Below are 17,581 nucleotides of genomic sequence, written 5' to 3'. Positions count from 1 at the left end.
GAACTTCCTGAGCTCAAGTCACTTTCCAGAGTAAGGAAGCAGCAGAAATGGGGGTCCCCCTGGAATTGGACAGCCAATAAATTCAAACAAACAAAAAGAAATGACAATATCTAGGTGGTCCCCAACTTACTAACAGTCCATTTAAGTGACTGTTCGAAGATGGCACTGAAAAAAAAGTGGCTTATGGTTGTTTTTAAGACAGTTGCAGCATCCCCGTGGTCACGTGATCAAAATTGGGGTGCTTGACAAACCGATTCATACTTATGACGGTCACGGTGTCCCTGATTCACTTAACAACCGTGTTACTAACTTGACTGCAGTGATTTCTTTAACAACTGCGGCAAGACAGGTTGTAAAATGGGGCGTTTTTTTAACCCATTCTTAACAAATGTCTCACTTAGCAACATAAATGTTGGGCTGAACTGCGGGCATAAGACGAGGACTACCTTTAATGGACACCTTCTGGATCAGATCTCCAGAAGCCCTCCACAACTCCATCCCCCTACCTTTCCATGAGGTTTGCCTCTTTTTTTCTGTAGAAACTTTTTTTTATAAATTGCAACAGCTAAATAATTTTTTGCCAATCTATTATTATTGTATTATTACTCTGTGTGGGTTATCCACAGTTAATGTTCATAGCTTAAAACCAGTGAAAACTGAAAAATTCAAGACCTAACCAAGGACCAAGGGATGGTTATTATCTTCTCATCCCACCTTTCTAATATATAGAATAGAATAAGATTCTTGTTATTGGCCAAGTGTAATTGGACACACAAGGAATTTTGTCTTGGTGCAAATGCTCTCAGTGTACATAAAAGAAAAGACATTTATCAAAAGTCAAGAATCATCAGATACAACAATAATAGTCATAGGGTACAATAAGCCATCAAATCATACTAGGAAACAGTCAATATAGATCGTAAGGATACAAGCGATAACTTTAAGGCAAATATACCCAATATTCTCACCCTCTATTTTCTGCACAAAACAACCTTTGAGGTGGATTGGGCTGAGAGAGAGAGACTGACCCAAAGTCACCCAGTTACTTTCATGCCGAAAGTGGAACTGGAACTCCCTGTTTCCTGGTATCTAAGCCAGCACCTTCACCAAGACATCAAACTGGCTGTCATATTACTTATCAATATACTAATGATACTATAAGCAATATTACTATCATATATGTAATATATGAATGTTGCTTATAACACTAAAGCAGTAAGTTTTGACCACCTTATGGTGATACTTCTTCCCTCAAAATAGAGCACTGCACACCAGAACAATTAGACAAAGAGTTTCTCCCCGAACACCATCACTCTACTAAAATAATTCCCTCAAAACTATCCAACTATAAAGTCTGCACTACTATTACTATTAATCTTCTTGTCACTCCTTATCACTCATCCCCTCCCACTTGTGACTGTATGACTGTAAATTTGTTGCTTGTATCCTTACGATTTATATGGGCTTTCCTAGTATGATATGATGGCTTATTTGTACCCTATGACTAGTATCATTAAGTGTTGTACCTGATGATTCTTGACGAATGTATCTTTTGTTTTATGTACACTGAGAGCATTTGCAACAAGACAAATTCCTTATGTGTCCAATCACATTGTAACTTCAAATGGTCATTAAACCGTTGTAAGTTGAGGATTACCTGTGTTACTTTCTAACCAAGGTCATCTGGTTTGTGCTCAATGACAAACTATAAATCTGAAGTAAATGTATCCTTGCTGCATAGCATCGCATTCTAATGTGCGATACATTCAGACTTGGCCATACTGGCTAGGGCTGATGGGAAGGATAGTCTTACATGCCCGGAGGGCGCCAGATTGGCAAATGTGCAGTGACTCATTCCAAAAATGAAAAGAACATGGCACAGCTTACCTTTACAAAAATCAGAATGAGGCTTGTCTGTCCCAGCTCTACACCCATTCTCATATTTTTAAAAAAGGTATATCTTGATCATACTCTGCTGACATCATGGCTGAAAGATCACAGAATGCTGGTTTCTTTTCCAGTCCTCTAATGAGGCTTATTTCCATAAAATCTATTGTTGCAAAGCTCTCTCTTTCATTGGTTCCTTAACTAGCAATTTAAACCTTAACTGATTTAATTAGCTCTACAGCTTGTCATCTTGACTCCCATTTTTTAACCCATCGATTCAGATAGTATCTGTATCAAGTAGCAGAACAGATAGAAAAATGGATATTAAAGCTTCTTTTGGTTTGAAACATTCATTCCATCCGGCTTCCTAAACTGCTTCTACACCAGCTGGTTACCTTGAGGGCTTTTCCTCCCTTTCTCCCTCCCCACCTCCTTTCCTTTTGTGACATGTCTTTAATTTAGACTATAAAATTAAAAGCAGAGTGTCAGCCATTTTTGAAAGGCTTCTTAGAAGATGTTACCTTTCTCTAGTTCACCTAAATCAAATGAGATGGACGGATGGAGAATTATTTTAAAAAGCTAAGAACCAAGAATTTTCTTTTTAAAATTTTCTGATACAGTATACAAGCATTGTTGCCAATCTACCCTCCCACCCCAGCCCAAAAGAATTTAATTATGGAATAGTAAACCACCTGAACTTCATGGTTTAAATATCTCATGGAAAATATTTGAATGACAAAAGTATACAAAGCACAGTTGTGAAACAGATTTCCAAAAATCTGTGTTTAAACATACCATTCTCTCTCTCTCTCTCTCATACACACACACAAGCAGACAATTGTTGACAAATATTAGCAAATGAAACATAAGATTAGCGAGGTTACCAGTAAATTTCTCATCTTTCATTCATTTTGGGTTCTTGGTGAAGTTGTTATTTTTCCTTTTAATCACACGGACATTGCAATCAAACAATAGAATAATCACAGACATTTTCAGTATTTTCCTACGGAGGGGTCTATCCCAATTTTTTTTTAATTCTCTGGGTAACAGTAAAACAAATTGGGAATGCTCTTTTTCAAACCCAAAATCTGCTGATGAAAAAAAAAGGAATAAAAAACTAATTTGACATGCACTAGTGTTGGTCAGTCGCCTCTCTGTTCCAAAGAAAATGTGTCTAGATTTAGGCCACTGAGTTCAATGGGCTTTGACCACAAGCTGGGTTCATGCCAAGCCCTAAGCCATGGTGAGTGGAATAAAGATTTATCGATTAAACCATAATTGGCTGTGTTCGTACCACACAGCAATCCAACCAACCAGAACCACAGGTTAACTCAACATGACTTAACAAGGCGGGGCATCCATTTCTTTAGTAGAGATCTTGGAGATCATGCAGACAAAAAGTTGGCAACCTGATGTCCACTTTGATCTTCTGCCTCGATGCCTAACCATTAAGCATGTTATCTGGGGATTGAACCAAGTCATGGAGGACTCCAGATTGTGTATCTTCCCCCTCCTGAATTCCTCATATATATACCAGTCTCCAAGAACAATGCAGCAGGGAAGTCCTAAACTAAAACTTGCTTTCCCCTCAACTTATGATCTGCTTCATTCCCCTGTCCACCCCCCGGGCCTGGTTGCTAGAACAAACTCAGCTCGGTCTCCTTGAACCCCACCATGCTGGGCTCTCTTTCAGAACTGATCCCCCAAATCCCCCCATTTAGCACGATGACATCATATCTGATACAACTAAATTTAGCACAGGTTTCTGTACGCCCTAATTCATGCATGCAAATCCACTGTATTAGTAGTAGTAATAGGAAGAAGAATTATAAGCCACCTAACGTTGGATGTTCAGATGGGCAGGGTAGACTTGTAGACAAATGTTGGGCATCATCTGGCTTTGTAAGAAGGAAATAAAAAGAACGGTTTCTCCAGCATCAGCCTAAAAAAGTGGGGGACAGGCTGCTTTTAAGAGCTGCAGAACAGGCAAAGGCTTAACAGGTATGGCGGGCATGATTTCTACCCGCCTCTTAGCTCTAAAGCCTGCTTTCCTAGATGGAGGAACACCTTAACAGAAATCTGCCTCTTGAAAAACCAGCCTGTTCTGCGACTCGATTGCAAGAAATGTGCATTTTAACCATCATTGCAATAATGATTTCAGCCAGTGTAAGCTCTGATGCACAGTGAGACAGAAGAGATGAATAATCTTGGAGATGACAGTGTATGAAGACTCGTTCTGGATCACACTAAACTCTAGCGTGTATAGCCATGATTTATTGAATAAACCACAATTGAGGGTTGCATTTGTGCTGACTTGCATGGCTGACGCATCCCAGCAGCTTAACCTGTCCAACCTCCTAAGCCTTCCAAATGAATGAACTCAGCACAGCATATGGGTCCACTTGGTGGAACCCTGAAATTGGGTCTATTATTCCCAGTTCAAATGCCCTTTTCGCTCTTGGTATCCCTGGCCCTCCCTCCCTGTGTAACTCCCTTCACTGAAGCCACTGCGCAGTTCAGTTTCTGAGGTAGATGGTCTTGTAAATGCAACAGGGTTGAGGCGCCAAGATGGCAATTGCCATTATCCAGATGGTTCCAGGTATAGGACAGACCAATTGAGAGATCTCCAGATTCTTCCGGATGATAACCTCCATCCTGACTCATCACAGGCAATGCTTACCAAGGCTGATGGGATGTGGAACTTCAGGCTATCTTGAAGGTCTTACAATGCCCATTGCACAAAAGAACATATGAACATGGTATGTAAGGAAGGGACTATAACTGGAAAGAAGTATGCTTTGCCTGCTAAAACCAACTTGGGCACCTCCAATTTGTTAAAAAGAATGACCTCTCTAGGACTGAAACAATTATATCAAGCATCATCAACACAGCACCAAACTAAACAGTCTTGTCTAACTAAGAGTCAGTTTCGGTCTTGCCAGGAGACACCTGGATGAAACATTCACAGGATCAGTCAATAGTCCAAAGGGACCTTATATGTGCAAATTTTTACTAACATAACCTGCTCAACCAAACTTCTCAAGGTAGACCATTTTGGTTTCTTGGAAGACAGCTTGCTCCAGCCTACAGATGACTACATTCAGCCTGGTGGTTGCGGGTTTTGCATGTCAGAATAGAACTACCTGTTTCTTCAGGCAAGTTGGAGGAAAGATCTCCCTAGGTTATGATTCAGAAGGAAAGCAAAGCAGAAGTGGAGGCCAGAGAAAACCAAGCTATTTCTCAACTCAAAAACAACAGAAGAGGGTCCTTAAAGGATTGTACCTACCAGGTCATCTAAAATCCAAACCAAATCTACATTAGAAATGAGTTATCAGAGCACAATGTAGAACCTTCATAGGGATCAAGTGGATGAAAGGGTCAGATACAATTGGAAACAGAGATTCAGAAGTAGTTGAAGGCTAAACAGGGCAACATCTGGCCAAATTCATCTACAAAGACCATGGACGACAACAAACAAAACTTCCAAATCAGCAAAGAAAACCAATAGGGAGAAAAATAGACTGCCATTGCTATCATCACCAAAAGAAGCGAGGGCTGGAAAGTGTAATGCAAATTTTCTCTCGCGCTCTTTCTGTGCTGGTTTGTTTGTCTCCTTTCATCATATGTACAGGTCCACCAGTCAAAGGGTAACCACAGTGCAATGTCTTGTGAGCCTTGGATCCAGGACAGGGGGAATTGTGCATTCTCTGTGCGCAGAGAATTCTGCAGACACACCGTTGGTGGAACTAAGGGGGAGTCTTTAAGTGGTGTCCACCAGGGAGTAAGCAGCTGGACAACTCCACTTGGTAGACAGCAAAAGGCATGTTCAATAGACCACTGATCAGTCCCAGGTTTCCTTAAAGGTGTCTTGGGCTTGGGTGCCCATTATGATACAATTTCTGTTTGATGTGCACCATGTTTCCCGCAGCTTCATCATACTGGCTGTGGTGGCGTTTCCGGAACTCTTTGAAATTACAAAATTTGGGAAACCAAGACCATGAATTGTCTGGGAAAAGAGAGAGAAACAAAAAAAAAAGTGACTCAGCATGATGGAAACAGAGATTCGTTTCATTCAACCCAACAAGACTTCCACCAGGGGTGGGCAAACCCCTTTGGTGATTTGGGGCCACGGTTCTCTTTTGAGAACCATCTGGCCACTCCAAAGGATGTTGAAGAAGCCACAAAATATTAAAAAAAAGTTTCCTGTCGGGATTTTCTAACAGCTGGTGTTGCAAAGCATCCAAGTTCAGATTTTAGAAGAAATATCTGTCATTAACAAAGAAACATTCATTTTTTCCCCCTCCTTTATGAATTTACCTAATCCCATTTTAAAATCTTTCGACATGATCTTCCAATTTATGAGACATCACCATGAAGAGAGTCCCAACCAGGCTAAGTTAGTGGTAAACAGTCTTTTACATGTTACTGAACTACAATTCCAAATATCTCTGGCTGGTGCTATGAGAAACCAGGATTCTTTATTCCTAGGTTATAATACCCCATACTTTAAATCTAAAAGTACAGTACTTCTAAATAGAATTATTTCTTTATTGACCAAGTGTGATTGGATACACACTTTCATACAGGTAGTCCTTGATTTATGATTGCAGTGGGGGACCAGAATTTCCATCGCTAAGCAAAGCGGTTGATTAAGTAAATCATGCCTAATTATACGACCTTTTTTGCCATGGTTATTAAGCATACCACTGTGTTGTTCAGTGAATCATGCAGTTGTTAAGTGAATCTGGCTGGCCCCACTGGCTAGACTTGTCAAAAGTCGGCTGGGAAGGTTGCAGATAGCGAGACCTCGTGAATCTGGGACACTTCAACCGTTGTAAATACTTGCCGGTTGCCAAGCACCCAAATTTTGATCAGGTGATTCTAAGGGTGCTGCCACAGTTGTAAATATAAGGACTGCTTGTAAGTCACTTTTTTTTCAGTGCTGTTGTAACTTTGGTTGCTAAGGCTACCTACAATGACTTTCTCACTCTCCTTACAAGCAAAACATCTAGGCATTGACTATTATTCCCTCAATTGTTTCCTTCCATACAAAATGTTCCAGTTTAATAATGTGGACACAATTAAACCTCCTACATGTGAACTAGACACAGAGACAGCTTTAATCCAACAAGAATGGCACTGGAATTAGGAATACTTCTAGGCCAGAACCAGTCGGAACAAGAACAGATTAACCATATAGAACCAACAAAAGGCTTCGGTTAGAGGAATCCCAGCCAATTTTCTTCTTTCAAAAGAGGCACCAACATATAAGCAATTTTGGGCTGCAAAGCTGCTTTCAACAGGAGAGGGCTGTCTGCCTCAGTTCCCTGTTTGAATATTGGGGTATGAAAAATCTTCCAACTATAAAAAAAATTGGGAAGTTTATTTAGATGCTGGATGTGAAATTCCAGCTAGCCAACTGTTTAGCTATTCTACTCCAGTTCTCCCAAAAGAGGATTCTTCAAAAAAAGAACCTGGCCAATGCAGTTTGTATTCAAGATAGAATAAACCAAATGTCAAGAAATTTAAAGGATTATTGGTTGGCTAAATTAATGTCCAATTTTAACAGGATTTCCTTAAAACATAAATATTTTCCCAGGCAATCTTTTATTGCTTGAGTTTTAGTTTCTATTTGTATCAGTTATGCTGAAAAATGTTGCTTATATATACCCTGTTATTTTATCTTTAAAACCCAACCAGACCTTTTAAGGAAAGAGGTGGCATGTAAATTCCCTAAATGAAATAAATCTGGCTCTTTTGCCTCCTACATTATGACCCATTTTTTCTAAAAAACATATACAACTGCCTTCTAAAATAAGAAAGTATATCTAGAGAAGAGAACCCAGTAAATTCCATAAATTAATTCTATTCATCTTGTAAAAGCAGATTGCATGAAAAAAAATCCATTGTTTGGTCAGTCTAGAATTTGTCATCAATATATTTTATTAGGTGCATAGGATTAAAAACCCTCCTGGGAATTTTTTCCAAGTAGCTTGAACTTCATGGCCTATGGTTGTTGGCCTCAGTTTCAAACATTCTCCATGCTTGCAATTTCCCTTGCCAAAGCCAGCAATCATTTGAAAATCTTGGCATGTCAACTTGATTTCCACTTACCATATCGTCGGCTCGTCCGCCATGCTCGTACAGCGTAATGGAGCAATCCATCCATCCACACAAGAAACCAGCTTATACAGAATCCCAGCAAGAGTCCCAGCATCAGATCAATTTCTTGCTTGGTGACGTTGTCGGTCACAAAGTAGTTCTCGGAAGAATCAACCACTGACTGGTCTCCATCGTACGGGATGACATAATGAATGTGATGTCTAAGTGGTAGAATTAAGAAGAGACAGATGGATATGAGGGAAGAAGAGAACATGATGGTTGTGTGATCAGGAGAAACATTTGGCTTGCCATCCCTGGCAAATATCTTTCTGGATAACGGCTGTTTTTCCTAGCTGAGTATTCCCCTAACTGGAAACAAATATGAAACTACAGCAAACTGAGGATGGACACCACTATTGAAGGCATCCATTTGTTGAGGTTCCCCTTAATCCAGAAGAAAATCCTGCTTTGACCTTGACGTAGCTATGGGCTAAACCTTTGATTCAGGTGATCATATCAATTAAGTACATATCAATTAATACATTACTCAAGAAGAATCACAAGAGTCTTTGATCTGATGACTATTTTTCCATTGACGTTCAATGGGAGTGTCATGCCTCCATCGCCCATCACCTCAGAACATCCTGTGGTCAACCCAGAGCCGTGTCTTGCAGAGCTCTGGACAGCCAGATGTTTGCAAATTGACGATCCACCTGTTCTCTTGGACCGCAATTCCTATGCATGCTGGTTACAGGCCAAAATATTCAGACAGTTGAATGTATAATACTGGCAACAATGTTCAATTCAAACCAGTTTTTTTTTAAATGGCAACCATCAAAAAAATATTTGGAAGAGCTGAGAACTAAAACCTGATTTTGCATGGGGAACAGCCCAAATTCCTTTCTTTTTAGGATTTCAATAAAAGGGTTTTCTGGAGATTAAATATCACTCCAAATGTTTCTACTGCTCCACCACAATGAAGTTACCAACATGATTGACCCAGTGCCACTCCATCTGTATAAAACCCATCTCTACCCATCTCTAAAAAGCAACTGGAAGGTCAATGAAAGCTTGATTTGCCTCTAAAACTTAGAATTCAGACATTGGTTTGATTTGTACCACAGGTAGTCCTGGACTTACAACTGTGCATTTAATGACCGAGATTACAATGGCACTGAAAAAAGCGACTTATGACCGTTTTTTACACTTACAAACCTTTGCAACATCCCCATGGTCATGTGATCAAAATTCAGACACTGGGCAACTGATTCACATTTACGACGGTTGCAGTGTCCCGGGGTCACATGATCCCCTTTTGTGACCTTCTGACAGGCAAAGTCAATGGGGGAAGCCACTTAACAACCGTGTTATTTAAGAATTGCAGTGAGACACTTAATTGGGGCAAGAAAGGTCACAAAATGGGGTGAAGCTTGACAAGTGTCTCACTTAGCAACAGAAATCTTGGGCTCAATTATGGTCGTAAGTCGGAGAGTACCTGTTCTTCATTAACCAAGTGCAAATGTCATACAAGCCAGGCCTTGAGACTGTGTGAAAATATTTGTTCTTTACACTTCTCCTGTTTCTATCCTTTTGGAACTACAGTTCCAAAATTCCCATCCGGCTTGTGACACGGGAATTGAGGCAAGTTGAGCTTCTTGAAGTTTAGAAAATACATAGTTGCATTTTGTAAAAATAAAAAAAAAAAATATTGCATTAATATTTCATTCTCTAAGTAAGCCTAGCCATGCCTTCTCGTTTCTGGCCCTCTTGAGTTTCAAACATGAAACTTAGGGCAAAAGCTAAGACTATCTTATCTACCCCACTTTCAATTCCCTGTTTTCCCTGGAAAGGACAAACTGAATTTAGGAAGGCTGGAGTTAAAAAAAAAAAAAAAAGGCAAGAAAGCAAAACAAATGGATTGCCCTCTCACAATCAAACTGACAATCTAAAACAGAGAAAGGAAAAACGGCCTTAAATTCATTCTCTAACTATTGAGACTTGGTCAAGGGGACACACACAAGCCAGATCAAATTGCTCTTTCTTTCCGCTGTGGTGTGTGTACTTCAGTCACTTGTCACCATCCGATCCTCCCTTTTCCAATTTTCAGCAAATGACAGTATTTTAGGACAGTGTGAAACACATGCTGCTAATCTTAGCAATTTCAGAATGGCTTGCAAGATTCAAGCAGCCTTAGCGTCCATTCATTTGCAAATGGCAAGGAATCCTCTTACCTCGGTTATTCTAGCAAAGAGACCTATATATAAATATAGAAAAATCAAGAACTGATGTACACCCCATGGCAGGCCAATTTTCTTTTAGGAAAGATCTTTTACCCTCTTTTGACAGGCATCCTACTTGCTGCTAGAACAGACCCTGAAAGATTTCAATCGACAGAATTTATGTTTCTCTGGGAAAAAGAGAAACTCCAATAGATTCCAATGTTGCAGTCTAGTTCAATTTCCATCACGCCTTTTTTTCCCCATTCCTCCTCACCTTTTCAGCTCACAACAACCTTACAAATTAGGACCGCTGAGGGATAAACCCAGACCAAACTTGGAATCAGCTTTTTTTTTTACAAAAAGCTGTTAATTTTCTCTGTCTTGTAGGGAATTAGGAGGTAAATAAGTGATTTTAACCTTGACGGTGGAAAACAGGACTTAAGAAGAAATAGTTGCTGGAACTGTTAGCCATCAGTGCACCCAAATACTAAATTGTCCTATTAGGTCATGTTTCCCAACCTTGGCAGCTTTAAGGTGAATGGACTTCAACTCCCAGAATTCCCCAGCCAGTCTTGGGGAATTCTGGGAGTTGAAGTCCATCCATCTTAAAGCTGGCGAGGTTGGAAAACATTGTATTTAGGTTTATCAACGGAGCAAAATGAGTCTCCTCTTGATTCCAACCACTCTTATGACTATTGAGCTTTGCTCTTCCAGTTCCTCTCAATTTTGCTCTTGTACATCTTGCAACCTGTCTGTGCATCTGCTTTAAGGCATAGTTTAACTGCCCCCCCTCCCCTCGGAACAAATCCCTAACAAAATGAGGCCTTGCTGGGGTTCCTGAATGCCACAAAACCCCAACACCCCTCGATTATGAGAAGGTAAAAATTGGAAGAATAAATCTCTTTTTCCCAACCTAACCATATCAATATACGTCTCTCAATGGGTTCACAAGAAAGCAGGTTCCCAGGTGCACTCACTGCACCTGGAAAGGGTTCTTCATGTCCACTTGGGGAGGGGAGAGCACCTGGTTTTGCAGACCTTGGTGAGGACAAGAAAAGGTTAAGGCTGCTGATGTTTCAGAGCCTCCATTTGCAAGGGCAGTCTACCTTGCAGCAGGTAGCAACCTCTTCAAGGCTTGGTTCCCTTGGAAACCAAACACAAAAGTGGTTTCCTCATCCAAACCTCCTCATCTGGGTTTGAAAGTCCCTTAGCCTGCCTGCTTGGTTTTTGTTTCTGAAGTTGTGAGATAAATGGACGACTGTTTTGTCTCACCGAGAAGCACAAGGCCCCAGCTGACTTGTGGCCCACACAACAATTCAATGAGCAACTGAATGCTAGTTGAGCAAAACGGTTTCATGTCCCATGATCCAGGGACCATGCCAATTGCCAACCTACTTTCAGAAACAAACCTTGTTTACTGCAACAGGACCATCTCTGCTGGGGTTCCCAGGTGGACTAGAAACCTGCAGCAGAGATGGAGGAGCTGTTCTGTTGGATCAGTCAGGCTGAGGGACCCCTGGATTCGGATTTCTACGGGGGAGTTTCTTGGGGAGAAAACTTTCAAGCAAGGGCAACAGAGGGACAACATCCCTTCCTACCCATTTCCCCTCCAGGTTCCCTGCTACAAGGTAGACTGCTCTTGCAGATGTAGGCTCTCAAATGCCAACAGCCTACTTTCCCTATGCCTTGGTTTTGCTCGGAGTTCTTTTGAAAGCCACCCAAACTGCTGTTGTACTATGCAAACATTTGACATCACTGGCGGACATTTGCCACTAAACACACCCAAGCAATTGGCCAAATTCCCTTCCTTCCTTCCCCATCTTCCTTCCTCTCTTCCCCCACCCCCCCTTGATTTTTTCCCTCTTTCCTTCCTTCCTTCCCCATCTTCCTTCCTTCCCTCCTTCCTTCCTCCCTCTCTTGATCTTTTCCTTCCTTTCTTCCTTCCCTTCCTTTTCCTTCCCTCCCATTATTTTATAACTCTGACCTTCCTTGGAGGCCCGACGTACAATCAAAAGCCCAACAAATGCACCAGCAAAAAAAAAAAAAAACAGCTTCAAATTCAAGCTTAACCCCAACTGTCATTTGTACTTCACATCTGAGAGAGGGCTAAAAGTGGCATGCTCTCCCCTCCCCTCCCCTCCCCGAAAGTCCCCCTTGTCCCACTGCACCCCCACCTGCAAGACATAAATAGGCTAAAATGTAGGGCCTTACCTTCCACAGTTGCAATGACAGACCCTATCTTCTCCTCTCAGATGCGGTAAGATATAGTTATGAAATCGGTCAAGAAGAGCATTCATGTCCATTAAACATGCTATTGCCTGAAAGAGGCCCAAAATATTTGATCAGGTCTTGGAAAAATTAAGGGGAGAAAAATATATGACGAAAAACACGGAGCCACCTTTAAAGGAACGAAGGAAGGAGAAAGTACTCCCGAAAGTGATGTCTTTCCTCTCCCCCCCCATTCCCCAGCTAATCAAAGCATCAGGGTCTCTTTCAATTCGGTACCTGTAGAGGTTACAGGAATCCCGTCATGCATGCATTGACAAGAAGAGACCGTTCTCGACCCGAAAAAGCCCAGGACTTGGGAAGGAGAGAGAGGGAGAGAGGAAGGGAGGGAAGGAGGGAGGGAGAGCAAGATCAGAGAGGAAGAGGAGAAGCTAAACCCCCCCCCACACACACACACCTGAAAAAAAATGAAATTGAAGGGGTCAAGAAGGCAGGAAGGAAGGAAGGAAAGGAAAAGGAAGGGGAAGGAAGGAAGAAGAAAGAAAGAAAGAAGGAGAGAAAAAGGAATGACTAATGGGGAGGAAGGAAGGAAGGAAGGAAGGAAGGAAGGAAGGAAGGAAGGAAGGAAGGAAGGAAGGAAGGAGAAAGAGAAAGGGAGGGAAGAAGGAAAGAATAATGGGGAGGAAAGAAGGAAGGAAGGAAGGAAGGAAGGAAGGAAGGAAGGAAGGAAGGAAGGAAGGAAGGAAGGAGGAGGGAAGGAGAAAGAGAAGGGGAGGGAAGAAGGAAAGAATAATGGGGAGGAAGGAAGGAAGGAAGGAAGGAAGGAAGGAAGGAAGGAAGGAGAAGGAAGGAAGGAGAAAGAGAAGGGGAGGGAAGAAGGAAAGAATAATGGGGAGGAAAGAAGGAAGAAAGAGAAGGGAGGGAGGGAGGAAAGATAATGGGAAGGAAAGAAAGAAGGAAGGAAGGAAAAGAAGGGGAGGGAAGAAGGAAAGAATAATGGGGAGGAAAGAAGGAAGGAGAAGGAAGGAAGGAGAAAGAAGGGGAGGGAAGAAGGAAAGAATAATGGGGAGGAAGGAAGGAAGGAAGGAAGGAAGGCAAAGCAGCCTTACCATCACAACCGAAGCCCCCAGGATCAAAAATATCATGGTGTTCGTATTCATGGACCTCGCGGGGAAACTGACAGCTGTCCTGTCACTTTCCTGCAGGCCGCCCCCCCCCCAGCCGCTTTCCCCAGAGGAAAAACGAGAGAAAGGGGGCCCAGCTCTCCGCGCAGAGGTCAGAGACGGCCGCATAGAAGCTCTTCAACCTGAACTGCAATTCTGGCAGGGGGGGAACCTCCTCGGGCCCCCCTTCCTCCTGCAAAGCATAACAAAACGCAGGCGGCGACCGCTGGTGCCGCTGCCGCTCCCGCCCTCCCCCACCACCAGCCCCCCAGCCCACCAGGCCCCCTCCCTCCCTCCCTCCCCCCCACCCAAGCTGGATCTGGCTTCTTGGCTGCCTTCCTCTGAACTTGCTTATTCCGATCTCTGTCCCTTCGCCCCGGCCAGAGGGAGCAGCCGGGCAGGTTCAGGCAGGTGCCCGGGGCGAGCCGGGGGATGCGCCGAACCCAAGCCGGGCTGAAGGTTGAACATCGCCCGGGCGGCTATTGCTGCTGCTGCTGCTGCTGCTGCTGCACCGTCAGGGCGAGGAGCAGAGCCAGGGCCAGCTTTAAAGCAAGCCATCCGAGCCCCGGCAGGCAGAAAAGCAGCCCCGACTACCCCTTGGCATATCACTTCCCGCTTCGTCCCGGTCGGTGCTGCACCCCCCACCCCCCCAAAAATGAAATTGCTCTCTTTCCAAACCGGGGGAAGCGATTGGTGCAAAGCAGGTGGTGTGTCCTGGAAAAGGGGGAGGGGGGGTGAGAGAGGATAAATATTTCCCCTCCCTTTTCGTCTCTCTCTCTCTCTCTCCCTCCCTCCCCCCTCTCTTTTCTCTTCCCCCCTCCTCCTTTTCGGTGGGGGCAAAAAATGAGAGCATCAGCCTGAGAAAATGCAGAAGGGACGGGCTGACATCAGAAGCCCCCTTTCCTCTCCTCTAAAAGAGGCTGTAAAAGCCCGGCGCTTGGGCGGGGCGGGGAGGGGGAGGAAGGGAGAGCGGGGAAGACCCTTCCTTCCCTCCCTCCCCCCAAAAAATACACGTAGGGGAGATTCACCAGCCTTTGCTGTTTCCCTAGCTTCTTAATACTATTCGGGGGAGGGGGGTGTCTTCCCGAAGGAGGGGTGTGTGGGTGTGTGTGTGCGCGTGTGTGACAGGAGAAACGATCCCCAAAACCTAACCTGGAGATGGATTTGGAGGGTGGGCAACCCCCTCCCTTTTTTGGGGGGAGGAGGGGGAGTTATGAAATCTTGGGCATCCGCCTTCGGCATTATGCAGGCAAAGAGGTGTGTGTGTGTGTGTGTGTGTGTGAGAGAGAGAGAGAGAGAGAGAGAGGATGTTAATAATAATAACGATAAGGAGGAGGAGAATATAAAAAGGAATGGGTAGCTTCCTTTCTTCCCCCCACCCGCCCCAAATAAAGCCATACACCCAGAGAAGCGCAAGCATCTTGAAGGGTCAGTATCCAAGCTTTTCGTAACACCCCCCCTTCCTCTTTTTTTTCTTCAAACCGGGCTATTTCCCCCTCCCCACCTTCATCCTCCTCCCTACGACATCTCTCTCTCCCCCCCCTTCAGCCCCACCCAGTCCCATTTTAAATAATGGAACATTCCTGGAGGCCCCCCACTACCACCACCAAAAAATAAAATGAAATAAAAATAAAAGAGCATTAGAGGGCTTTGATTTTTTTGCCTCCTCCCAGGCCCAGCCATTCCTTCACCACCACCGCCTCCCCCAAAGAAACCAAGGAATATTTTTGTTTTTACCTATTTGTAGTGGCGTTGATGTTCCATCTTAAAAGGTCCTTTTGCAGGAGAAGGGGGCGCGACGTCGCTGCGTATCCCTTCTGTGTTTACAATCTGAACTCCTTTCCTTACTCTCTGCCCCTTCCCCCCCCCAAAAAAAGCTGTACACCCCTCTTTTCCTAGGTCCTTTAATCGAAATGGTGTTTGATCAAAATGGGGGGGGGGGGCAGGAGGGAATCTCTCGCTCTCTTCCTGCTCCTCTTCCCAGCCGCTGGTCTTAGTACCAAAATCCCGTTGCCTCCCACCTTGCTTTGGAAGTCCCTTCTCTTCCCACCCACCCACCCCCCAGAAGAAAAATCCACCTTTTATTCGCAGAAGGTAACACTCCTCAGAATTTCTGGCCAATTTACCTGGTCCCCTGCACCCCTCAAAAGTGAGGTTAACTTTTCGAGGAAAAAAAGAAGAAGAAAAGAATTAACACAGATACACACAAACGCAATTTAAAAGGAAATGTGTGTGTGTGTGTGTGTGTGTGTGAGAGAGAGAGAGAGAGAGAGAGAGAGAGAGAGAGAGAGAATTGGAGGGGGCTTGGTCTTGGTCCCCGCCTCCAGCAGCTTCCCAGGAGACCTCCAGTCCAAAGTTAAGAGTTCAGAAGCATCAAGTTGCCAAAAAAAAAAAAAAATGCCTGCCTTCTCCAGGGCACCATCATGTTGCATTGGCTACAAACACCCCTCCCCCCCAAAGCTTTGGGTTTTAGCATAGCAGAACTCATGCGTGCTTCCGCTCCTGTCCTGGTCAGTCTTCAAAGTGATTTGGTATCAATTTTGGACCACAGCCTGGCTAATTCCTAGCTGACATGGAGACGATTCTCTTCCCTCCTCCTCCCAGGCACTAAAGAGAATGCAACAGGTCGCCATTCACGTGTGACAAGGAGTCCCTTCTACAAAATACTAACCCTGTTTCAGACTCAGCAGGTAACAACAGATAATCAGTTGGAAGGGACCTTGTAGGTCATCTAGTCCAACCACCCACCCAAGCAGGAGACCCTACACCATTTCTGACAAATGGCAGTCCAATCTCTTCTTGAAAGTCTCAAGTGATGGTGCTCCTACAACTTCCAAGGGCAACTTCTGTTCCATGGGTTGATTGTTCTCACTGTCAGAAAGTTTCTCCTTATTTCCAGGTTGAATCTCTCCTTGTTCAGTTTCCATTATTCCTTGTCTGGCCTTCGGGTGCCTTGGAAAATAGCCTGACCCCTTCCTCCTCAAAATATTGGAAGGCTGCTCTCCTGTCTCCCCTGGTCCTTCTCTTCCCTAGACTAGCCAGGCCCAGTTCCTGCAACTGCTCATCATATATTTTAGCCTCCAGTCTCCTAATCATCTTAGTTGCTCTTCTCTGTACTTTTTCTAGAGTTTCAACATCTTTTTTGTAATGTGGTGAACAAAACTGGATGCAGTCCTGTAGGTGTGGTCTTAAGTCTGTTTGAGAGCTCCCTTTGGTGGCTTGTGAACTGACAGGCTAAAATAAGCCAGTGTTGGTTTCTTCTTCAAGTTCTCAAAACCAAGGAAAATCCATTTGGGAAGTGTGTTGATTTCACTTTATTCTTCCTTAAAATCTGCAAGGTGTATGAGAGAGAGTGGGGAGACAAAAAGATGCTATTTTCCTTGAAGAGATGATAGAACCTCTGCTGGTTGAGAAGTAGCCATCAGATGCGGATATTTTAGCCGTGGTCTCAAAGTCTACCCATTCTCCAATAGCACTTAGACTTATATACCGCTTCATGGTGCTTTCCAGCCCTCTCTAAGCGGTTTACAGTCAACAATCTGGGTCCTCATTTTACTGACCTCAGAAGGACGGAAGGCTGAGTCAACCTTGAGCCTGGTGAGACTCACGGTGGAATTATGGTGGAATAAGACCACTAGCACTAATGATGATACCTAGTTGGGTAATGGAACATCTGCAAGAAAACCAGCAAATTCAGGGAGCACAAAGGTGGTGTAAGATTTTAAAAATTGGAACTCACCCATTGAAGTTGAATTTTGGTTCATAGCAGAGCTTACAATCAAAGATAACGGGGTAGTCATCAAACCACCAATTGCTACTTAATATGTTCTTCATCCCCAGTACCACCCTGGGGAAGGTAACACTTCTTTTAAAACCATGTTGGAGGAGGGATTCTCAACAGCACGAGGTAGAAGACGTTGTTGAAGATATGTAAGCAACATTACCCAAAGCGACAAGAGTAAAAGCATATTTTAGGTTCACACG

At 43.6% G+C, this 17,581-nt stretch overlaps 1 protein-coding gene across 1 annotated transcript; it reads right to left on the bottom strand.

Annotated features, from left to right (window-relative positions):
• Nucleotides 1–4,139: 4,139 nt before the first annotated feature.
• Nucleotides 4,140–13,854, bottom strand: TMEM240 (transmembrane protein 240). Its single transcript, XM_087944441.1, has 4 exons — nt 13,544–13,854; nt 12,420–12,526; nt 8,002–8,210; nt 4,140–5,893 (listed from the first exon to the last, which is right to left on the bottom strand). Exons 1-4 carry the CDS (start codon nt 13,724–13,726, stop codon nt 5,745–5,747), a joined length of 648 nt encoding a protein of 215 aa, XP_087800567.1. The 5' UTR covers nt 13,727–13,854; the 3' UTR covers nt 4,140–5,744.
• Between the last annotated feature and the right edge of the window lie 3,727 nt (nt 13,855–17,581).

Source organism: Notechis scutatus, chromosome 16 (genome assembly GCF_049901735.1).
Source record: "Notechis scutatus isolate UNSWTSFEM ecotype Mainland chromosome 16, rNotScu1.2, whole genome shotgun sequence".
Taxonomy (NCBI): Eukaryota; Metazoa; Chordata; class Lepidosauria; order Squamata; family Elapidae; genus Notechis; species Notechis scutatus.
Note: the sequence above shows the minus strand (reverse complement) of the source record. Positions and strands in the feature narration are given on the sequence as shown.